The sequence below is a fragment of the Anthonomus grandis genome, chromosome 5, assembly GCF_022605725.1.
Source record: "Anthonomus grandis grandis chromosome 5, icAntGran1.3, whole genome shotgun sequence".
NCBI lineage: Eukaryota > Metazoa > Arthropoda > Insecta > Coleoptera > Curculionidae > Anthonomus > Anthonomus grandis.
Window position 1 is genome coordinate 3975201 of NC_065550.1, and position 22259 is coordinate 3997459.

At 31.2% G+C, this 22259-nt stretch overlaps 1 protein-coding gene across 1 annotated transcript in view; it reads left to right on the forward strand.

Annotated features, from left to right (window-relative positions):
• Positions 1–3692: 3692 nt before the first annotated feature.
• LOC126736815 (MTOR-associated protein MEAK7) overlaps positions 3693–22259 on the forward strand; it is a 41893-nt gene continuing 23326 nt past the window's right edge. The window contains exons 1-6 of the mRNA XM_050441372.1: positions 3693–3969; positions 4212–4382; positions 17118–17336; positions 17391–17535; positions 17592–17701; positions 17763–18027. Of these exons, the coding sequence (XP_050297329.1) occupies positions 4251–4382; positions 17118–17336; positions 17391–17535; positions 17592–17701; positions 17763–18027 (871 nt within the window). The 5' untranslated portion in view covers positions 3693–3969; positions 4212–4250. The remainder of the gene's footprint in view (positions 3970–4211; positions 4383–17117; positions 17337–17390; positions 17536–17591; positions 17702–17762; positions 18028–22259) is intronic.

Below are 22259 nucleotides of genomic sequence, written 5' to 3' on the forward strand. Positions count from 1 at the left end.
TTTGGGCGCACAGTGCCTAATGAGTAAATACCTCTACTTCGGAGATAAAGTCGAAATTATACCCATTTGTAGTTACGTCATCCAGATGAGGCATAGATATTTTTGCCAATCAATATTAGGTTAGAAACTTTACCATCGCCTTCAGAAATTAATAGTCTGCTATGTATTTTTATACGTTCAGAAATTAACAAATGATTTATTTTAGCAGCATATTATTATATTTTTATATTCGTGTATATACTTTCATTCCCAAAAAATTTAAAAAAATCTTATAGTATTTATTGTATTATTAACAAACTTAACAATTAACAAATATTATTATAATTAATCATAAATAATGAGACATAAACAACAAGTCCGAAACGGAATTGCACTTCAAATTGAGAATGTGATAGAGCGAGCCGCAGATGCAACAAAATTGAGCACAACAACGATCGCAAATATAAAGAAGAATGGGATAAAATCAGATCAGGATTACGCTGCTCATATATTTTCCAAGCAAAAGACCGCAAAAACCAAATCTACAACATATTTGAAAAGTAGAATTCGGCACGAGCAGTAGACGTAACAAAACCGAGCTTACAAAAATTGTGAATAATGGTATAAAATTATTTTAACTCACTGGGAAAAATTTAAATACTGACAATATAATTTACTTGTTCATGAAAACATGCTGCTTGAAGGAATAAAAAATAAAACATACAAACTCAAAAAAACACGCCATATTGCATTTCCAAGCTAATGAAATTGCAACGATATGATTGAATACTTAAACGACGATCATAAAATTAAATTTGCTTAAACAAAAAAAGCTTAATCAATGTCGTCAGTATTGTCAGAGTCAGAACTGAAATCAGAGATATTGTCTTCGTCATCGTCGTCTTCGTCAGTCGTAATCACAAGTAGCAGAATGTCATAGGCATCACACACTTGTATTGCCTCCCAAGCCTTTTCAATTACCTTTTCTGTATAAAAAACATATTTTTGCCAATGATCTATAGAAATTTCGTTTATTACCCTTTCCCATGTAGTCAGAAGTTCTGAAGGTGACCCGTTAAAATTGGAAATATATTGATCATATTTTCGTTTACATTCCGACCATACCATTTCAATTGCATTAAACTGGCAATGATATGGTGGCAGTCGCAAAATTTTGTGTCCTAAAGGTTTAACATATTCATCAAGGAAGTACTTTTTTTCACTAGGGCAGTTTCTGCGTACAACACTCCATATTTTATCTTTCATGGATTTTTCTGGAAAGCCAATATTCTTTTTCTTCAACCATTCGGTCAGTCTCTGCTTTGTCCAAGATTTTCTCGGGATTTCTTCTAGTGAACCAGAATGGTAACTTGCATTGTCCATGATTATAAATGACTTTGGGGGAAGATTTGGAACCAGCTGAGTTTTAAACCAGTTTTCGAAGTTTTTTTTGTTCATATTGTTATGATAATCTCCCGTCTTTAATCCACTCTTGAATAGTAAATTTGCACCCTAGATGAAGCCATCTTTGGTTCCGGCGTGGGCGTGGACCACGATATAACGATGACCTTAAAAATAAAAGATAATTCAATTCTCTTGTTTTAGAAATCATTCTTCCAGAACATAAATTTAATATAATTAATAAGTAATGTTCCATGCACATACGAGTAGTGTATGAAGTTAAATTCCCTCATATTATCTTAGAGAGAAATTATATGAAACTATGAAACAGATGAAATTATGAAGTTAGAGGGCCCTTACAAGGACAATAGTTTTTATTCAAAAAAAAAACTAAAAAGATACCCAGATAATTTTTACCTTCACTGTTTTTCCTTGAATCCGTGTGCTTGGTGTCATCTTGCCAGCTACTACGAAATGAACCCTTGCTAAAAATCCACGTCTCGTCAATGAAAACTGGAGTAAAACAGGCATAGGCATTTCTTTTTATTTTAAGGCTACACCCTTTTCATATAATCCTACACCAAGCTCTAAACGAACATGATTTTGAGCGCCGAATTGATTTTTGCCAATGGATACTAGCAATGATTCGTGAAAACAGGGATTTTTTGTCACAGATTCTGTGGACCGATGAAGCCACTTTTTGTAGCGATGGGAAAGTCAACAGGCATAATATGCATTATTGGTCGGTTGAAAATCCTCGTTGGATGCGAGAAGTCCAGCACCAAGGCCGCTGGAGTGTAAACGTGTGGTGTGGCATTATCGGAATGAAAATTATTGGTCCTTATTTTTTTGATGGCACATTAACCGGTAATGTTTTTTTGCAATTTTTAACAAATTCCTTGCCTATTTTAATGGGAGATTTGGCATTGGAAGTAAGACGGACCATGTATTTCCAATTGGACGGGTGCCCAGCACATTTTCCCGTTTGGTGCGGCATCATATAAATAATTACTTTCAAGGGCGCTGGATCGGAAGGGCGGGTCTATATCCTTGGCCGGCCAGGTCACCCGATTTAACATGCCTAGACTTTTACTTATGGGGTCGTTTAAAACATATTGTGTACCAAACTCGACCTACAACAAGACAGGATATGGAAAACAGAATCCGTGGTGATAAATGAAATATCAGCTGCTGAAATCGAAACAGCAGTTTTATCCACCCAAAGAAGGTTGGAAGCTTGTTTGGAATGTGATGGAAAGAAAACAGTTTGAACACCTATCGAGGCATTAAATACCAAATATGTTTGGGTTTAAAATCGGTTCTTTTCAGGACCATAATTTACATATAAAAAGAAATTCGTTAATAAAATTATTCGCCTTAAGAAAGTCACATAAACTTCCAGTCACTCTGTGATACATAGGTATTATTAATTTATAATTTATCAATCAATTATTACTTTCATAATTTATTAATTATGACAACATCATGGTATCCTAGTTGTGGTAATACTAATTATAATAGAGATAGAGATTTTTTAAAAGATAAAGATTTTTCATAGATATAGAGATTTTTAGGCGAGACACTAGATGGCGGTACGTATGTTTAGGCTCGGTGCGTAAAAAACTTTAATTCGCTATAACTTTAAAACGAGCCAAGATATCATCGTGCGGTTTTCACAGTACTTTTGCAAATTTTATTTACTTTTTAAATAGGATGTCAAAAATATACCATTTAATTTGAATTTTTGGAGCCAAATAAAAAAAACTGGAAAATTGTGCCCTCTGGCGGTTTTATTAGGAACTACAGGGTAGTGATGAAATCAGACTTTTAAAGCAGCTATATTTATCTTGCAAATAAATTTTGAATTGCTCAAATCGAATAAGTGGTTTAGAATTTACACCGATTTTAATGATTCCACTTTCAATAGCTTCCCCCACCCCTACTATCGTTCGTACGTCAATAATTCATAAACCAAAATTATAGCAAATTATCTAGGCTTACTAAAAATAATATCAAAAGTATAAGTTAATATTTAAGTTTTCGGAGAAAAAGACGTTTCTTTTATTTCATTTTTAGTTGTGCCCTCTTGCGGTGAAATACGGAACTTAAAAATAATTTACAGAATTTTCCCATGGTCACTTTTATAATAATAAAAAAAAATCCATTGTTGCCAGATGTACAATCCTGAGATACAGCCGCTTACCTCGCTTATTTGGCCACCCTGTACAACCGGGCCTTAAGTGGTTCATATGGCTGCACGTCAACGGGTGTCGACTTGCTATCGCTCGACGATAACAGACCTTTAGTTTTGTCAAAATCAGCTGTTCATCATTCACGCCCACACGTCAAAAATTCAAAAAAAGGCCGAATTTTACTAAAACAATAAACAAGATTTTCTTTTTTGATTGTATGATGCTAATTATTATCACTCGAAGCCGATAAGTACGTGATTAGGTAATTGTAAGAAATCGGCGAATATTAAATCACAGTTTAACCGTCGAGATAGTGACGTATCACATTTGGTTTAAACAAATTTAGCGCAAGTTGACTGTAAATAATCTGTTAATTTGGCCGTATAACCTAAATAATGTAGGTATCGATTCATAATTTCTTATTTATTTTTAGAATGTAATGCGAGACGCGTTTAATTCGGACGTTTTACGATAATCACCGATTATCATGATGGTTAATTTTTATGTGTATCTTGTTTACCTTCATTTTTATTGATGTTCAGCATACTACACTAAAAGTTGCTATTGTTTTCTCATAACATTTTTCATAGGTTTAAATTTAGAAACAAGCTCCCACTTGTAATACAAGCTAGATTTTAGTTTTCAGGAAATGTGTTGGTAAGCAGACTGGTTTGAGCTATGGGTGTAAACAGCAGCAAGAAGTTGGCTGCCAAGTGTTCTTTTTTATCAAAAGATGAACAACTTATTGTCAGCAATTCTTTTAAACTAGCAAGTAGGAATTCAGAAAAAATTAAAGAGGATGAACTCACGGTAAGTAGATTTAAAATACTTATCAAATTTAAATTATTAATGTTTACACACATAAAATATAAAAGTTACATAGGTACATAACATACTAAAATTTAAAATGCATAAACTAAATAAAATTGACTTTCTAAACTTAAATACAATACAACAAATGGACAAGTACCACAACAGTTATTATTGAAAAACAGTTTTAAAAACCTACAAATTCTAATCAAATTTAAAATTCAAAAACTCTCAAAACCCTCTCATTTGAAACATATTTATAAAAAAAATAGCATGCATTGAAAAAACTTATACCACCTAAAAAATATTTTCCCATCTAAAACCAAATATTATTTATGTAGTACTCTCAATACTCAATATATTACTAAATTTGTGTGACAGCCAGATGATAAACTGATTAATAAGTTTACAATGTTCACTATTTTTTTCTTGTTTGGCACCTAGAAAACTAAAAGTCATGTTAACATAAATTCAATTTATACTCAAGCTAACAGAACAATCTAATGATTAGGTAATTAAGATAACTGTAAAAAAAAATTAATTAATTACCTTAAAAGTAATTAATTAACAATTCAAGATGTAAAAAAAGTAATTAATAAATTACTTTTTTACAGTTATCTCAATTACTAAATAAACCGATTCAGAATAACATTAAACATTTTTCCAAATTCCTACTAATATATCTCTTACAATTATAGATAAAGGCTTTTTTATTATTCAGGTAAAATATTGAAATCAAATCAAATAATCTTTATTGAATGCAACAAATAAATTACATCTATTCTATATTCATACAAGTACTGCTAGGCATTTTTTAATAACCACCACAATAAATAATAAAAGGACATAGTACAATTTTCTTAAAAATAAAAATAAAAACTTATACAAACTTAAAAATGATTCAGAGTACCATCCCAGAATCAAAGTTACACCATTATTAAGATATCAGCAGTCTCCAAAAATTTTTTTAATTAACTTGACTTAGAGGCCATGCCTAAATCTTTAATTTCTGCAGGTAGGCCATTGTAAATACAGGCAAAAGTATATACGAAACAAATTTCCAGAAATTCAGTCTTATGCTGGGGGAATGCCAATGTGCTTCTTTAGTGAATATTTACATTATGTGTATCTCCCCTTTGAATAAGGAATTCTGACAGATATTCTGGTTCATGAAAATTAAGTAATTTATATACAGTGCAGCTTATACCCAAAAATCTTCTTTGGGCCATATTAAGACTATACTGCCATGGTTATTAAAAAGAGCGAATGTTACAAATTATGTTACAAACGTATCTTACCCTTTGTTTAAATAAAAGTTAATTAACTCCTATATTTAAATAATAATATCAAAAAAAGCAAAGCGAATGTTTCCTCGTTTTTATATTTAAGCCAATGTTCTTAGCAAAAAGAGCGAATGTAAATTACAATGCAAAGCACATTCGCCCTATTTATTAAACAGGATATTGGTGGAATTAATTTCACCGTTTTAAGAAAAAAAAATGAATGTTTAGTATTAAATTTATTAATTTTAAATTAGTATGCATTAACGGAATAAAAACCCAAAAAAAGGAAAGTTTTAACTTTTAATAATATTTAACAAATATTTTTGCTAATAAAATTAACATAGAAAAATACAAAACATGTATATATTTAGAAAAAAAAACAAACATTAATGTATATTTAACTAGTATGTCACATAAAAAGAAATAACAAAAACTACATTTTAAGATAATTACTAACTGTAATTATTTTAAACATGTGAGTACATAGTATGTATATAAACTTAAAAACTTTGGTTACTTAACCTAAAATATAAGCAAACATTATCTCTAGTATTTATTCGTCATCACTTTCAATAATATAATCGTGAACTTGATTATGGACTGGCAAATTGAGCCAAAATGCGCGTTTGTGTTCGTGCATTAATTTAAATAAATTTTTATTTAGTTTCTCCTTTCGATCAAAAAATATACCCTTATCGTTTTCAGAGGCTGGAGGCTTAGTAATTACAACATTTTGAGGTTGTAATTTTTTTGCAAGGCACATCAGTGATTCTTCATTACCATCATTATAACTTATTTTAAAAAACAAATTTTTGGACCCTCTTTTTACTGTAACCACTTTCATATCCTTTATTAAAATTTGAGCGTTGTTTTTATTCATTTTTTGTATTTGGTAATTGGAAATATGGACCGGCCATTTCCTAAAATCATTGTGAGTCATTGTTTTAAGTACAGGTTGCGTCTTCGATGCAAATTGAACACAATCGCAAAAATCTTTAAAATCGTATACATACTTTTTTTCTCTTAGTTTTTTTTTCAACCAGATGGTGAAAAGCATCCGCAGCCATAAAAGTATGACCCTTTTCAAAATACCAAAAAGATATGGTCTCAGCATTTATCTCGGTACTATTAATTAAATAGATTAGATAGGAAAACAGACACCAGTTTTTGTTCTGTGACTGGCAGTTATCACACCATATAACAATGTTCTTATAATCTCTGCCATATTCGGTAAAAAAGGCATTGTAGGTGCTGATTATATCCTCCTTTTTGCGACCTGAGACGGCCTCACGCCAAACCGTAGCGAAGGGAGGTTTATTTTGAAAAAATTTTCCCACAGGTACAAAGCTCTCATGAAAAGCGATTAATCGAGGTGTAAAAATTACTTCTTTGTACATATCCAGCCTCGGAAGCATGATAACCTTCTGCAAATCAACAGCAACATGTAACTCGTTTTCTTTATTTGCGCTTATTTTGCTTTCCTTATATAATTGTCGCGCTTGAGATGCGTTTTTAATATAAACTGCGTATTTCTGGCAATTTGCACAATCAGGAGATTCTTCATTAGAATGTGTTTTTTTGTGTATTTTGTTCTCAGCACACATTTCACATTCCTCATGACCAAGATGTGTAAACGATATGTTCAGTACGTTAGTCACAATATGTCGATAGGTAGGGTAGCTGCCTGGGTTGGATCCATAAATTGCTGTAAACCTTTTATGCATAGCTGTGATGCTTAAATCGCTCGGTAAGTTTTTTTTAGTAAAAATTTTGTTTGGAGCATGCTCCCTACGATAATGTGAAATCGTAGGACAAAAGGACATTATGTGTTCTTTTATTTGATCAACATTTACTGTTTTCTTATGGTTGTTGTGTGTTCCTCTTTTGTCCTGAGGGGGAGATAAGAACTTGTGCAAAGAACCATTATTTCCTTTAAATCCCAAAGTTCCAAAGTAGAAATTTTGGCAAACCTTGACAAGCACTTTTTCATTGTTTTTAAAAAAATATTGGTGTGTGTTTTCTCTCCTGGATGTCTGTCCGGTTGATTTTCTTCTTCTTTTTATTTTGACCGTTTCGCAGGTCATGTTCACAAAAGTTTTTCGACCCTCATAATCCAAATTCCAAAATTTCGTATTTATTTTAATATGCTTGTCTTGAGGTATTTTATCTAAGCATTTGTTTCGACATTTACATGACTCTTGAACTTTATATAACTGATTTTCTTGGGTTTTTTAAATTTTGTCCTTTTCCTCTTTTGAATGTAAATACATTTTTCTCTTCCTTGTCCCTGGTTTAATGGCAAAGAAATCGGTTTCAGAAAGAGAAGAATCTTCATCACTTAAGTTATTTTCAGGGTCATATTCAGATGTGTTTTCAGGGTCTAAGAAAGAAGAATCTTCATCTGTTAAGTTGTTTTCAGGGATATTTTCGGATTTATTATTATAGTAGTATTCGACGTTTCTTTCCTGATTTATTAACAAACCATCATCTGTTGTAGTTCTCTCATCAGTGCTGCTGAAATTTTTTTTGAAGTTATTTTTGACCGTACTTAAGGTGGTTAAATTGTAGTCTGGAGTTTTGCGGTCGGAGCAGTTGTTGGACTGATTGGAGCTGATTGTTCGGTGGTCTCGGTCGTGGTATTGATCTTGGTCTGTAATTTAATATAATTAATGTAATAATATGATTGTATATTAATATTAATTTGTAATAATATTTATACCCTTATTAAAAAAGCTTCTGCAGTTAGTTTCTTTTTCAAAACTGTCACTTTTATCAAAAATTGAAGTATTTAGATTATTTAAAGATGTGTCGAGAAGTTCGTCAGGCATATCCTTCATGAGGGATTGATCAAAATGGTCCAGAGATGATACATTTTGCATGTTCATATCATTTTCCGTAGACTGATCTCGAATCGAAAAGTTTTGATTTGTTTTGATGAATGATTTTTGGCCAGCAACATTGGGGTTGTTAGCTTGGTTTTTCACTCGTACCATTTCCAAAATGGCTAAGGATCTTTTACTGCCAGATGGAATTGAAATCTAAAATAAAAGCAAAAAAAAGTTAAATATAAATTTATTTTTAATTTTGTATATTATTACCTTATTGGATTCTACGCAAAATACCAAAAACTTTAATGTATCATGTGTCATACTTTATATTATAATTGTTTCTAATGTACAGGGTGTTCAAATTTACACTTTTCATTACTTTTAGAGGCTCTAGAGCCAATTCTATTAAAGATAGGGAAAAACGGATTTCACTTTTTCGTCTTAACTTTTCAAGACCTTTAATTTGAGATACATATCAAATATGATGAAGCATGTCAAAATTTGTGACATATTTTTTGACAGGTGTCATATTTGACATCTATCATCAAATTAAAAGTATTAAAAAATTAATATAGGAAAGTAGGGATGCCGCAAGACACGAGACACGAGATGTCTCGTCTCGTCTCGTCTCGAAGCCATTTTATCTCATCTCGAAAGTATTTTGTCTCGAATTTCGAGACGAGACGAGACGAGATAAAAATGTTCGAGACAAGGCGAGACGAGACGAGACGAGACGTCTCGATATATGTAAAATGCTTCCAACAATAATTGGTAAAATTGTCATTAAAATCACGGAATAGGTTTTGATTATTTTTTTAATTTCCCATTATTATACTAATGGGCTTACGATTTGCGTAACAGGTGGTGTGTAGATTGGAAAAAATATCCTTAGAATTTAGGGATATGTTTATTTAAATCTCTTGGACCAGTCACGTCTGTTTTTATTTTAGCTGCGCATTTTTTTTCAACTTAACGTTTTTATACAAGGTGTGTCATAAAACGGTGGGCTTTCTTATTTTAAACAAACACCATATTTTTTGAATTTACCAACAATTTAAGAATATTACCTGCATTCACCGGACGGAACAGTTGCGTTACTGTTACAAAACTGAAAAACTCTATCGAAATCCTCCGAAAAATGGTAAAGTCCAGTGCAACGATATATTAGAATGGTCACCCGTCAAAACACCAGCATTCCACCTGCCAAACAATGTCATCCACCTTGTATTTACATTGTTTGAGAAGTAAAATGCTGGTATTTTGACGGGCGACCATTCTAATATATCGTTGCACTGGACTTAACTGCATTCATAACATGTCGATTTGTCCCTAGAGTTTTGGTTTTGCAACATTTTGCAATTTGCTTTATAATTATTATTTGAAGAGGCTCCTATTTAATAATATATTCACATACATATTATGTTTTTTAATACCTATCTTTCGTCTCGAACAAACAAAATCGAATGATACTTTGTCATCTGTTAAAAAAGTCTATGAAAAATGTCGACGTCTACAGGTAATATGTTCGATACGATTATTGGAATTTTTGTGTTAAAATAAGTATTCCTATATAACCTTCTAAGCCATGCTTCAAAGGCTGTGTATACCCTTTATAATAAATTACTTACTTAATTATGGAATAAAGTAAATATAATAAATTATAAATTTTAGAATAAAAAAATATAGAGCCAAACAAATACACAAATTTATGTTTAATATTTTAATAGGTACATTATAGTTATTACATTGCACTCTTTATAAAGAAATAATATAAATTCTGAAACTTAAATATTAAAAATACGAGAACAAATTAAGTTTACGTTAAATAAATATATTTTATAAACAGCAACAACAAATAAATACATTTAAAAAACAATATAACATGACAAGTAAGATATAAGTATAAACTTAATTAGAATAGACATTTAGTTCAAATTTATTTATGTACGTAAAATGTTTAGATCAAATTGCTAATAAATACCAAAAGGCATAAATAAATACCCAATAAAAAGCTAAGTTTCAGTAGTCAATATTTAGTTTATCTTTTAATTTATAACTGTACCATGAATTTAAGCAATGAACGAGCCGATTCTGTATTGAGTCTATTCCGTTGTTTCGTAACAACTAAGCCAGCTTTTTTCATATGGCGTGTAACATATGGCAATGATAAAAACAACCTTCTTGGGTAAAATATACTTGATGAGTACTTGAAAATCTAGGGAAAAAAGGGTAATATGTTTATGGCTGCATATAATGACCAAATATTAAATATTGTAACTAATAGTTTTTTTTAATACTTAGTTCTGTGACAACCATAACATAACTTTTTCTTAACGAATAACAAATCAATATTAAATTTATTAAAAATAACATTATTTAATAATTTAATACCTACCTTTCTAATATTTTATTGATATTTTTCTGCTGTTAATAGGTATGTTGACAACTGTAGCTTAAATGCATATAAATTATTATTTTCAATATTCTGCTATTGCCGCTTTTATAAAAACACTATGACTGCTTTATATTATTGCTTACTATAGATTGTTGGAAAATGCGTTTTGCATGACTTTAATGGGGTGCTCATATAAATATTTTATTAAATCTTAAAAAAATCTTTCCCAACATGCCTGCCTGCCCAATTAATTTAAAAATCGAATATGATTTTTTTTAACTTTCATACTTAACTACCTATAATATGTTTATTGTTTATTGGGGTCTATAAAAATTTTTAAGTTTTATCCTGGGCTTTTACATAGGTATCAGAACTTTTCGAGACAAAACGAGACGAGACGAGACGAGATAAGGTCTTGTCTCGACGAGACATAAGCTTGTCTCGTCTCGTCTCGAAAAATATTTGTCTCGAACTTTCGAGACGAGACGAGACAATTCTTAATCTCGTCTCGTCTCGTCTCGTGGCAACCCTATAGGAAAGTGAAATCCGCTTTTCTCTATCTTTAACAGAAATAGCTCTAGAGCCTCTTAAAGTAATAAAAAGTGCAATTTTGAACACCCTGTATATTAACAACAATAATAATGTAAAGTAAAACATGTAATACAATAAAAATCATGAAATTTTGTGTAGAATCTAAAAAAATAATAATATGCAGTGTGTCCCATTTAAAATTTAAATGTTTTGGGTGTGTCCAGCAATTTCTGGACACCCGGACAATATTTTAGTACATATTCGGACGGTTTAGGAAAAACTTTATAACTTTTGCATTTAAACTTTTTTTCCATCTTCTATACCAAAGCCACCAGGAGCTGTCTAATTATTAGGAACAAACCTGGACAGGTCAAAACTCGCCGGTAGGAAAATAAAATAACTATAACAATATTTTTACTAAATATAATAAATGGTACTCACCCTTTTTGCCATTTTGTAAACTAAATTATTAAAAAAATCACTTTAACACAAACTGAATATAAAAAAAACATCCTTTTCGTATTAAAGGTGTTAAGCGAATGTCTCATTTCCGGGTGGTATAATGTTAAAGAAAAACAGCGAAAGTGCAATTTTTTGTTACATTCGCTCTTTTATCTAAACATTAGATCTTTTAAAGTCAGACATTCGCCAAATTTTGTTACGTTCGCTGTTCTTTCTTGAGTTTATGGGCTAAAAATGGGTAGTAAGTAACATTCGCTTTTTTTTACATTTATTTTTTTCACATAAAAATTTTTTTAAAAAATAAAAAAAATACAAAAAAATTATCCTTTATTGATGTAGATTTTAAAAATATAAAAAAGTCAAAAATCGAAAAATTGTAACATTCGCTCTTTTTAATAACCACGGCAGTATAGACCTGCTTTACATGAACCCTCGCTCACATGAACCCTCCGAGGAAAATTTCTAGTAAATCTTACAGAGGAATTTTGAATTTTCTGGATTTTATATTTATTGTGTTCAGTTAAAAAAGGACCATATACAATATTTAAATATCCAGCAACACTAGGCACTAAACTCTCTGTAAGGATTTTTTTGTACTAGCAGGCAAAATATCCTTAAATTCATATAATGACTTTAACTTATAATATGACTGTTGACAAATCTTATTTACATGCACATTAAATGACATTTGATTACCCATACAAAGGCTCAGGTTTTTTACTTGATCTACCCATTCCAATTCAACACCATTTAAATTTAATTTACTTGGTGCTCCATTATACAAGGTACTTTCATTTCTTGAGAACAGAATTGCCTGTGTTTTAGCAGAATTAATAAAAAGTGAGTTTTTGTCAGCCCAATCAGAGATCCTCTTTAAGTTAGCATTAATTAAATTTAAGGCTTCAGGCAGGCAACTAACCAATGATGGCAGATAAATTTGCATCATCATCTGCATACTTGTGATACCTGCAGTAAATTACTTTATGAATTAAGTCAGCCACAAATATTATAAAGAGAAGTGGTCCCAACACTGACAATAGATTTACCAAAAAATCTATCAAAATAGAGGGACAACATTGTCCATTATCCAGAGATATGTTGTTATCTTTAGAAGAGCTGTGGTACAGCTATAATTTGGTCTAAAGCCAGACTAAAATTTTGGGATAATGTTTCTGCTTAATAAATAATCCAACAATTGACGTTTTATAATTTTCTCAATTAGTTTAGATAAAGTTGGCAAAATACTAATTGGTCTTAGTTGATTAATATTGGTTGGATTGTTCACTTTAGGTACTGGAGTAACAAGGGTTTTTTTCCAGCTGTCAGGGACACACCCAGAGGATAAAGAATTATTAATAATGTTCACTAGAGGTTTTAGGCAAATAGGAATGCAAGCTTTTAACATTTTTATAGAGATCTCATCTACCCCTATAGCATTACTTCTAATACTGTTTATTGTTTTATAAAATTCATTTTCAGAGACTAGTTTAAAATGAAACGGCTCCACGTCGATTGAGCAATTAAGAAATGTATCCAAATTATCAATGAATCAATCTGTATTTGAGACACACTATCCAGAAAATGATTATTTGTTGGCTCCCTTAGATTAGGAGGAATTTCTGCAGGTGCATTGTTATGACTTTCCAATTAGAGATTTTTTCCAAAAGTGCTTAGTTTTATGTGGTCCTCGACACTTGTTAATTTCATGAGAATAATATGCCTTTTTTCTGCCACATTTACATCATTTTTAAGATTGATGTAATACTTTCTACTATTATCAGCCTTCAGATGCTAGATCTAGTAAAGAAATTTTTTAAAAGCTTTATGTTTTTAAGCAGATAATTTCATTATAACCATGGGAATTTTAGTCAAAATGATGGCCTTGTTATTTTCACTAGAGTTTCTGATAACCTTAAAATAAATTATTTAAGATTGCAAACATCGGGAATTTTTCTCAGTAAACTGTCTTTTACTATTAATAATGTTAGTTATGGCATAACTTGCACGTACATACCACATACGGCCCTCTTCATCCATTCCAACACTTTCTAAATGATTTTGAGGACTACTTACAGAATATTCCTATAAATGACTTAGAGATATTTTTGGGCGACATTAACATTGATATTCTAAAGAAAAATGACATAAATGGTAATGTATGTATCGCTTAAAGTATGTGTCGCTTACTTATTACCAATATTACCGTAAATTCTTATGGTTTTGAATCCATGGTAAATGGTTTTACTCGTGTGGGCTGGAATTCAGAATCATGCATAGATCACATGTTCATTAAAAACAACATAAAGAATAGGTACCATATTGATTCATATATTATGGAAGCTGATATAACAGACCACTATCCCACAGTTCTTAATATAAACAAAAAACATAATTTAAATAACTTTAACCATAAAACTGCCACAAGAATTATTGAAAACATTAATTTACATATTTTTGAAAATTTAATTAAGCGAGTAGATTGGCGGAGTGTGTCCGATATCGCGGACGTAGAGATGGCTACACGTAAGTTTTCTGAGATTGTATCAAATATTATAAAAGTCTACCGAACAGAAAGTAATTACTTTTAAAGAAAATAAAAACTAAAACTATGGATAACGAATGGCATAATAAACTCGATAAAAACAAGGAACTCAATGAAAAAAAAACTACTTTTGAGATACGATTTACACTATGAAACTTTATATAAAAATTATAGAAATACTCTGAATAGATTGATTATGAAAACTAAACATTAATACTTTAAAAATAAAATAAATAATAACCCTACAAATTTTAAAACAATTTCTAAAATAATTGCGGAAACCGTTCTACCGTTCAAAATATACCCAAAACAAATGATGACATCTAATTACTGTAATGAATATTTTAGTAATGTAGGTATCAAAATGCTTAGTAAAATTGAAACTCCAACAGATAAATTTAAGCTCCAGTATAGTGCTTTGTCATCTATGTTTTTGGCACCGGTAAATGATAAGGAACTTATAGAACACATCAGCTCTCCTAAGAACAATTGTGCAGCAGGTCCTGATAAAATTAGTTCTCTAATAATAAAGAAATTTCATTTATATTTTATTGAGCCTTTAAGACATATAATAAATCTGTCCTTTAAAGCAGGTCATGTACCATCCTATTTTAAAACAGCTATAGTCACCCCAGTTTTTATATCTGGTGATCCAGGTGTGAATAATTACCGCCCCATAAGCGTAATCAAAAATGCTTAAAAATCAGACTTCAAAATTTTTTTTATGTAAATAACATTCTATCAGATAACCAATTTGGTTTTCGGGAGGGGTTGAGCACAACCGATGCAATTCTAGTATTTACAAAAAAATAACAAATTGTCTGGATACTGGAACCAACTGTTTAGCCGTTTTCCTAGACCTCGCCAATGTTCATGACTTCTGAATGTTCTAAATTCCTATATTCCCCTTCTAAATGGGGTACGTGGGATCGCCTTGGAAGTGTTTTCTAGTTACTTGAGTGATAGGATACAGATGGTCAAGATTGATGAAACACAAAGTGATCCTGTTAAAGTTCAGATTGGTGTTCCTCAATAGTATGTATCTCTATTGTATTAATTTATTGACAATAAATTAAAATTTGAAACTACTAAGCAATAAACTAGCATTAAATTGTTATGCTCTTAAGGTAGTGTCCCAGGAAGTTGAGAGGTGAATATAGCAGTAGAAGGGCCAATGATGTAACTTTACCTATACCCAACAGTACATCAATAAAAAAATCTTTTATTTTCAATGATAAAAAGCTGTATAATCATCTTCCTGTAGATATCAAAGAGATTCATAATAAAAAGCTCTTTTAAAAAAAATGTAAAAGGATTGCTTTTTGCAAAGGCTACTATGAAATAGGAGACTTTTTAGCAGAGAGATTTTAAATGTACTGTGTTCTTTTTTAACATGCTTGAATATTAAAGTTTTAATATTGTAATTTGTTTATTTGTATTATATGTTAAATCTAGTTTTATTCTATTCTTAGTATATTATGGTTTTTTAATTTTTTTGCGAGTTTTTTTGTTGTTTTTTTCCAGCTTTGTCAACAAGATTTTATATGACAATAAAGCTTATATTGATTGATTGTGATTTACACTCTAAGGTATATTTTAAGTAAAAATATGCCTTAGAGTGTAATCTTATTAATGGTTTACAATGCGGTGGTGGAATCCTTAATAAAGTATGGAATTCCTATCTGGGGTGGTCTGTATGGCAATTTCCTTAAACAACTAAACATAGTTCAAAACTATATTATTAAAGTTATCTTAAAGAAGAACAAAAGGTACTTCATATCACTTTTGTATTATCAAGATGTTCCAAATGTTAGAACTGTGTATATTTATTATGTGTGCCTACTTATTTATGCCAAGCCATCCTCTGCAGCAATAGTTAATCACTCCCATAGAACTAGAAATAACGTCAATAAACATCTTGTTATGCCAAGCAGTAATTCTAATATTAATTTAAGATTCTTTAATTATATAGCCCCTACGTTCTACTTACAACTTGCTGCCTGTTAATATTAGGAACACACATAGAAAAAATATTTTTAAGCAACAATGGTTACATTTTATAGTTGAAAATTTAAATCTGTTTCTGGTTGAATTGTAGTTGTATTTTTATACTAAATATATTTAAACCAGTTTTTTCTTCTCTTTCAGACATTTACTGATTTTAGTTAAGTTAGCTACTAATTTTAGAATGTTTAAAATCTATGTAGTGATTATAACTGCACATACAGATATTTATATCTTGGTGCAGTGTAGATATTAAGACAAATGTAATTAATTCTAGAATTAGCTATGTAACATATTGTAAATTATGTCAGTAATATATTCATTCATTCGTGAAGGTTTTTGTGCTCAAATACCCATCAATTCTATCATCATACAACTTCAAATACATTTTAACTTTAGCGGATTGGGAAGGGCGGGAAGACTTTTCTCCACAAATGAAAATGCCAATCTTTTTGTCAAGAGTTATGCATTTCAATGAGTTCACTCATCATCATCAGACTGTTACACATAGCTGTGATGTTTTTTTGTCAACTTACATCGAAATGCATAACTCTTGGCAAAAAGATTGGCATTTTCATTTGTGGAGAAAAGTCTTCCTGCCTTACCAATCCTCTATATTATAGTCACTCCACTTTAAAAATGAATTCTACTTACAAATATTATAAATTACTAAGGGTTCTGTATTTTTAGAAACTATGGGGTTCACAAATGGATGGTCGTCTTCTTCAGTACATAAACAACTACCTGTTTGGTAAGGGTGAACAAAAGGTGACAACTGTCGACCTAGAAAAGTTTGCGGAATTATTTGTCTTCTGCACAAGGGGAACAGTGGATGAAAAAGTTAAGGTTCTGTTAACATCTTTGGGAAAGTCTGAAGAGGAGGATATTCCATATAGCTTAGTAAAAGAGGTAAAACTATTTCTTTAAATAAAATTGAAAAGTATTACTGTTCTAATTTTTAAGTATGTAGAGAGCATAGTAAGTTCTTACATGAAAATTCAGAGGCTAAGTAATTCGAAACAGTACAAAAGTTGGGCAAGCAGAGGTTGCCAGATTCACACTCAGAATTCCCAGCGGCTAGCTGAAAGTCTCACTAGAGATTTATCTGGTGAATTTAATGTTTTTTTTGGCTTTTGGCAATTTTGTTGACTTTTAACATTTTAGGGGAAAGTCCTATCTCCAGGAGATCTTTAGAATCGTGGCTGCAGGGCAGCACGGTGTTGGGACAATTGCTATTGTTTGTTTTTATGCATTTGTATAATATTTCACATAAGGTAAATAAAGTACAAGTTCGCTTTATTAATTAAGTAATAATTAAAATAAATATATACAAAGGATAAATCAACCGCACTAGTAAGTGAGAAACAGCAATCTGCCAACCCACCAGAAAATGAGGCATCCGCCACCGATTCTGACGGTATTAAAGAGCGATCTCTGGTGCCATACTGTCGAGGTCTCGATCTCATTCCTTCCTATCCTAGCATCTTGGATCTCAACCAGATTGTTTTCATGAACGCTCATCTCCCGCAACAATACCAAGTTGAGTGGAGATTTCTTTTTAGTTCGGAAATACACGGAGAATCGTTTTCCACACTCATTGGTAAGCAAATTTGAAAAAATAGTTTTAGTAGTTGTAGTAGGTAGTAATGTATTATTTCAAACTACCTACCATTGAACGAAAATATTATACAGCGTGTTTTAAAAGGGACATTCGTGAATCGTTCATCAGTTGTGTTGAGTGACTTCTGACTGTCCAGTACAAAGCAACCAAATATACTCACTACAATCAAATGGTTTTGCACGGTACACCTTTAAAAATTATATGTTTGATAGATAGATTTTTTATTTTTAAAACACGCAATGCAGATGCTAAAGGCAACGAAGAGAAAAGCGCAAAAAAATACTATATAAATAATACTTCAGTATGCACAATTTACCTACAACTATTTATATTTACAAGTAATTACGTTCTTGCATGTGTCAGCCTTTTAAGTTATATTCGGTATTACACTTAAAAACTATCTAACTCGTTTTTGGAATTCATATTTCCATGCGTGATTAAGAAGGTTCTCTGATGACGCGTGACGTCAAAAGTTAGTTCGAGACGTTCGGCTTCAGGAATAATGCATAGAAACTATAGGGGAGACTGGCCTAAAATGACATACCACTTTATTTTTGCTTATTAATTTTTTATACTTTTAATGTAATCATACAAAATCATTAGGAATTTATAATACTAAAGGTTTATAACCAGAATATAACCTAATTTTTTTAAAATAAATGAATAATCCTGGCGAAAAAAATATAAAAAGAAATATGTAAATGTGTCATTTTACCCGAGCAAATCTTGGGAAAAATGACATAAGGAACTTACATAGGTACATAAGGTCATTACAAGTTAAAACTAACAAAGTTCACATACATATTGTTTGCTTCTTTTAGAAATACCAGCACACTCACAATGTGCCCATTTCGAGCAGGATTGACATCTAACCCATGTTTCCTTGGACAAACTGTTACAATATAGGCAGGGTGGATCATCTTCGTCGTCTTCATCTTGAAACGGCTCTTCATTATCAGAGTTTTCGTCCATTGGGACAAAGTGTTCGGATGCTACTATGGCAGCCTTGCCTACTATGACGTGTTATGCGGTTTTTACTTTCTTTGGCAACTTCTTTGATTTGAATAACTTCTTTTAAACTTCCAGGGCTTTTAACTAAATAATAATAATAATAATAATAATAATAATAATAATAATAATAATAATAATAAGTCTTTTATTTGCCACTGTTTACATGATACTATTTAACAGATTTATTTAACATCTTTAATTATAACTATTTACAAAAATGGCAAAAAGGAGGTTAAAAAACAATTTTAAAAAGATACAGGTTTAACCCCCTGTGTAAAGTAAATTACAAACTCAAAAAGAAAAAACAAAATAATAAGTCCAAATTATCTATAAATATACATATTTACAAAATAATACCATATTATCTATATTACTCATAACACAATCCTATACTATTCTACACACACGCCACACCCATACATGTATATTGACATTACCAGCATAATAAATAACTACTAAATAACTAAATAACTATAAATAACAACACAATAACGCTCAGTGCCAAATGAATGCGATAAAAATTTAACAGGTTTTACAAAAATTATTTTATTCTCGTAAAAATTTCTTATAAAAAAACTTAAATCTGCCTAATGATAATCTTTTAAATCTTTCAGGAATTTGGTTATATACGATATATATGTTAAATGAAAAAGATCGTTCGTAAAAAGATGTTGTGTGCAGCGGCGGAGAGATTACTCCTCTATGCCTTAAATTTAAGGAATGAACATCCGTTCGGAATCGAATTTTGTAAATGCCTAGATGGAAACAACCTTTTTAAATTTGCATAGCCTAATTGAATACATTTACTTACATGCTGTTTGTATCGAAGATTGGTGTCAATATAAAGCCCCAAATTACGAGAACAATCAGAATGCGGAAGTTGTTCCGCAGAAGCCATTAAAATTAGATCTTCTTTAAGTGCTCTCCGATCCTTGCCAAAAATTAAAAAGTTTGATTTTGATGCATTTATTACTAAATTGTGTTTAATAGAAATACTAATCAATCGTTCCAGATCGTCGTTCATTTTGCCGGCAGCACTTTGTTTTTGCTCAGGAAAAAATGAAAAATATAGTTGTGTATCATCTGCATACAAATGAGCTTTGCAATGTTTTAGGCAACTAGTAAGGTTACAAGTATAAATGCAAAACAAAATTGGCCCCAGGATAGAGCCTTGTGGTACCCCACACACCAGTGTACCTTCGGATGATACACCTTTGCTGGTTTCAACAAACTGTTTCCGGTTTGTTAAATAATTTTTAATGAGAGAAAGTGCATTATAGTCAAACCCCACATAGCTCAAAATTGCATAAAGCAGTTTGTGATTGATTCGATCAAATGCCTTGCTATAGTCTAATAGCACTAGTGCAGTAGATTTTCCACGATCAGTGGCTTCAATTATATCATCTGTAATTTTCAGAAGTGCCGTTGTACAGCCAAACCCCGATCTAAACCCTGACTAATACTCTGGTAAGATTTTGTGGGAATCAAGATACTCCCTTATCTGAGCATTCATTATCTTCTCCATAACCTTGGATAAAACTGGCAATATACTTATGGGCCTAAGATCATTGTAATCATTAATGTTTTGTTTTTTTAAAAGTGGATAAATCTTTGACACCTTCCAAACATCAGGAAAACAATTTTCTAAAATACAAGAATTGACAATATGAACTATGTACGGCAAATCGTATCCACACACAATAGCAACATATCAAGATTTATTTGATCCGCTCCGGTAGCAAGCGACTTTATTTCAAACAAATGCTTTCGCACAACATCGGTGGATACGACACGAAAATTAAATTTAGTTGTTGGCATCTCAAGTTTTTGATTGTTTCTGTAAAACTCTAAAAGTTCTACATCTATTGGGTTATTTTGTACTGATGTTTGAATAAAATGATTATTTATATTGTTAGGAATATTTAAATGCTCAGGTATTTGGCTGGCTATATTACTAGAATAAATGTTAAGTTTTTTAAGCTTTTGCGAAAAAAGTTTTTTGTTATTAAAACTAGAGGCGACCGCATGACCAAGATACTGTCTCTTCTCTTGACGAATTGCAACATTAGTTTGATTTTTAATTTGTTTGTAGGAATTCCAGTTTGCATCAGTTTTTGTCTTTTGGTATTTTTTATATGCCGTGTCTTTTAAGGTTATCATTTTTTTAATAGTAAAAGTTAACCATGGTGGTTTTTGTTTTTTAAACTTAAATTGAACCACAGGGGCCAAAACATCAAATATATTAATTAAAAAATTATTTAGAACCGCAACCTTTTCATTAACAGTTTGTAAATAAATTATATTATGAAAGGGCGTAAGATTTAAAAACTCACTCAATAATTCTTTATTAATGTTCTTAAGATTTCTAGAATGAAAACATACAGGTTTTTTATTTTTTTTAGTTTTAATATTGCAATATGTCAGAAAATGATCAGAAATGCCAACATCTTTAACACCAGATTCAAAACTCGACTCTCCATCTGGGATCAAAATTATATCTAAAGCGCCGATGTCGTGTCCGTAACTCTGGTAGGTTCCATAATAACCTGTCGCAAATTTAAAGACTCAACATATTCAAAGAAACTAGAAATGTTCTGATCACCCAAATTCATCAGATTTAAATTAATATCACCCCCACAGATTATATCTATTGGTTGAAAATCAGCCAACCTCTTTTCAAAATTCTCCAAAAACTCCCCCACTCTGCTCTTGGGAGGTCTATAAATAACACCAACCATATAAGTCGTATTCACATATTTCAACTCGATCCATAATTCAACAACTCGCATGTTTCATTTGAAACATGCGAGGGATGATGCGAAACATGCAAAAAATGAGTTAAATTTTTTTTGGTTCGTTTCGCGGCTTTGCGAAATTCAGCAGCTTGTTTTTCCGCTTCTCTAGCTTTAAGTTCCTCTAATATTGGGGTACTCGTAAGCACTTCGGTTCCTTCTGCCTTCCGCTTTCTTGGGTTTGCTTGTATCCCGGATGAACTTGGAAGAGGGGAAATGTCTTGTGGGCGAATAACTGAAATATTGTTTATATTCAATGAATGGTTAGCCACTTGAGTATCACCATCTTGATATCTATCTGTGACCATTGCAGAGTTAAACAGATAATCAGGAAATATATCTGGGTTTAGCGGCCATATTCCTGTTTTCATAAACCCACTTACAGCATTTTGATTTGTAGCTGCTTTT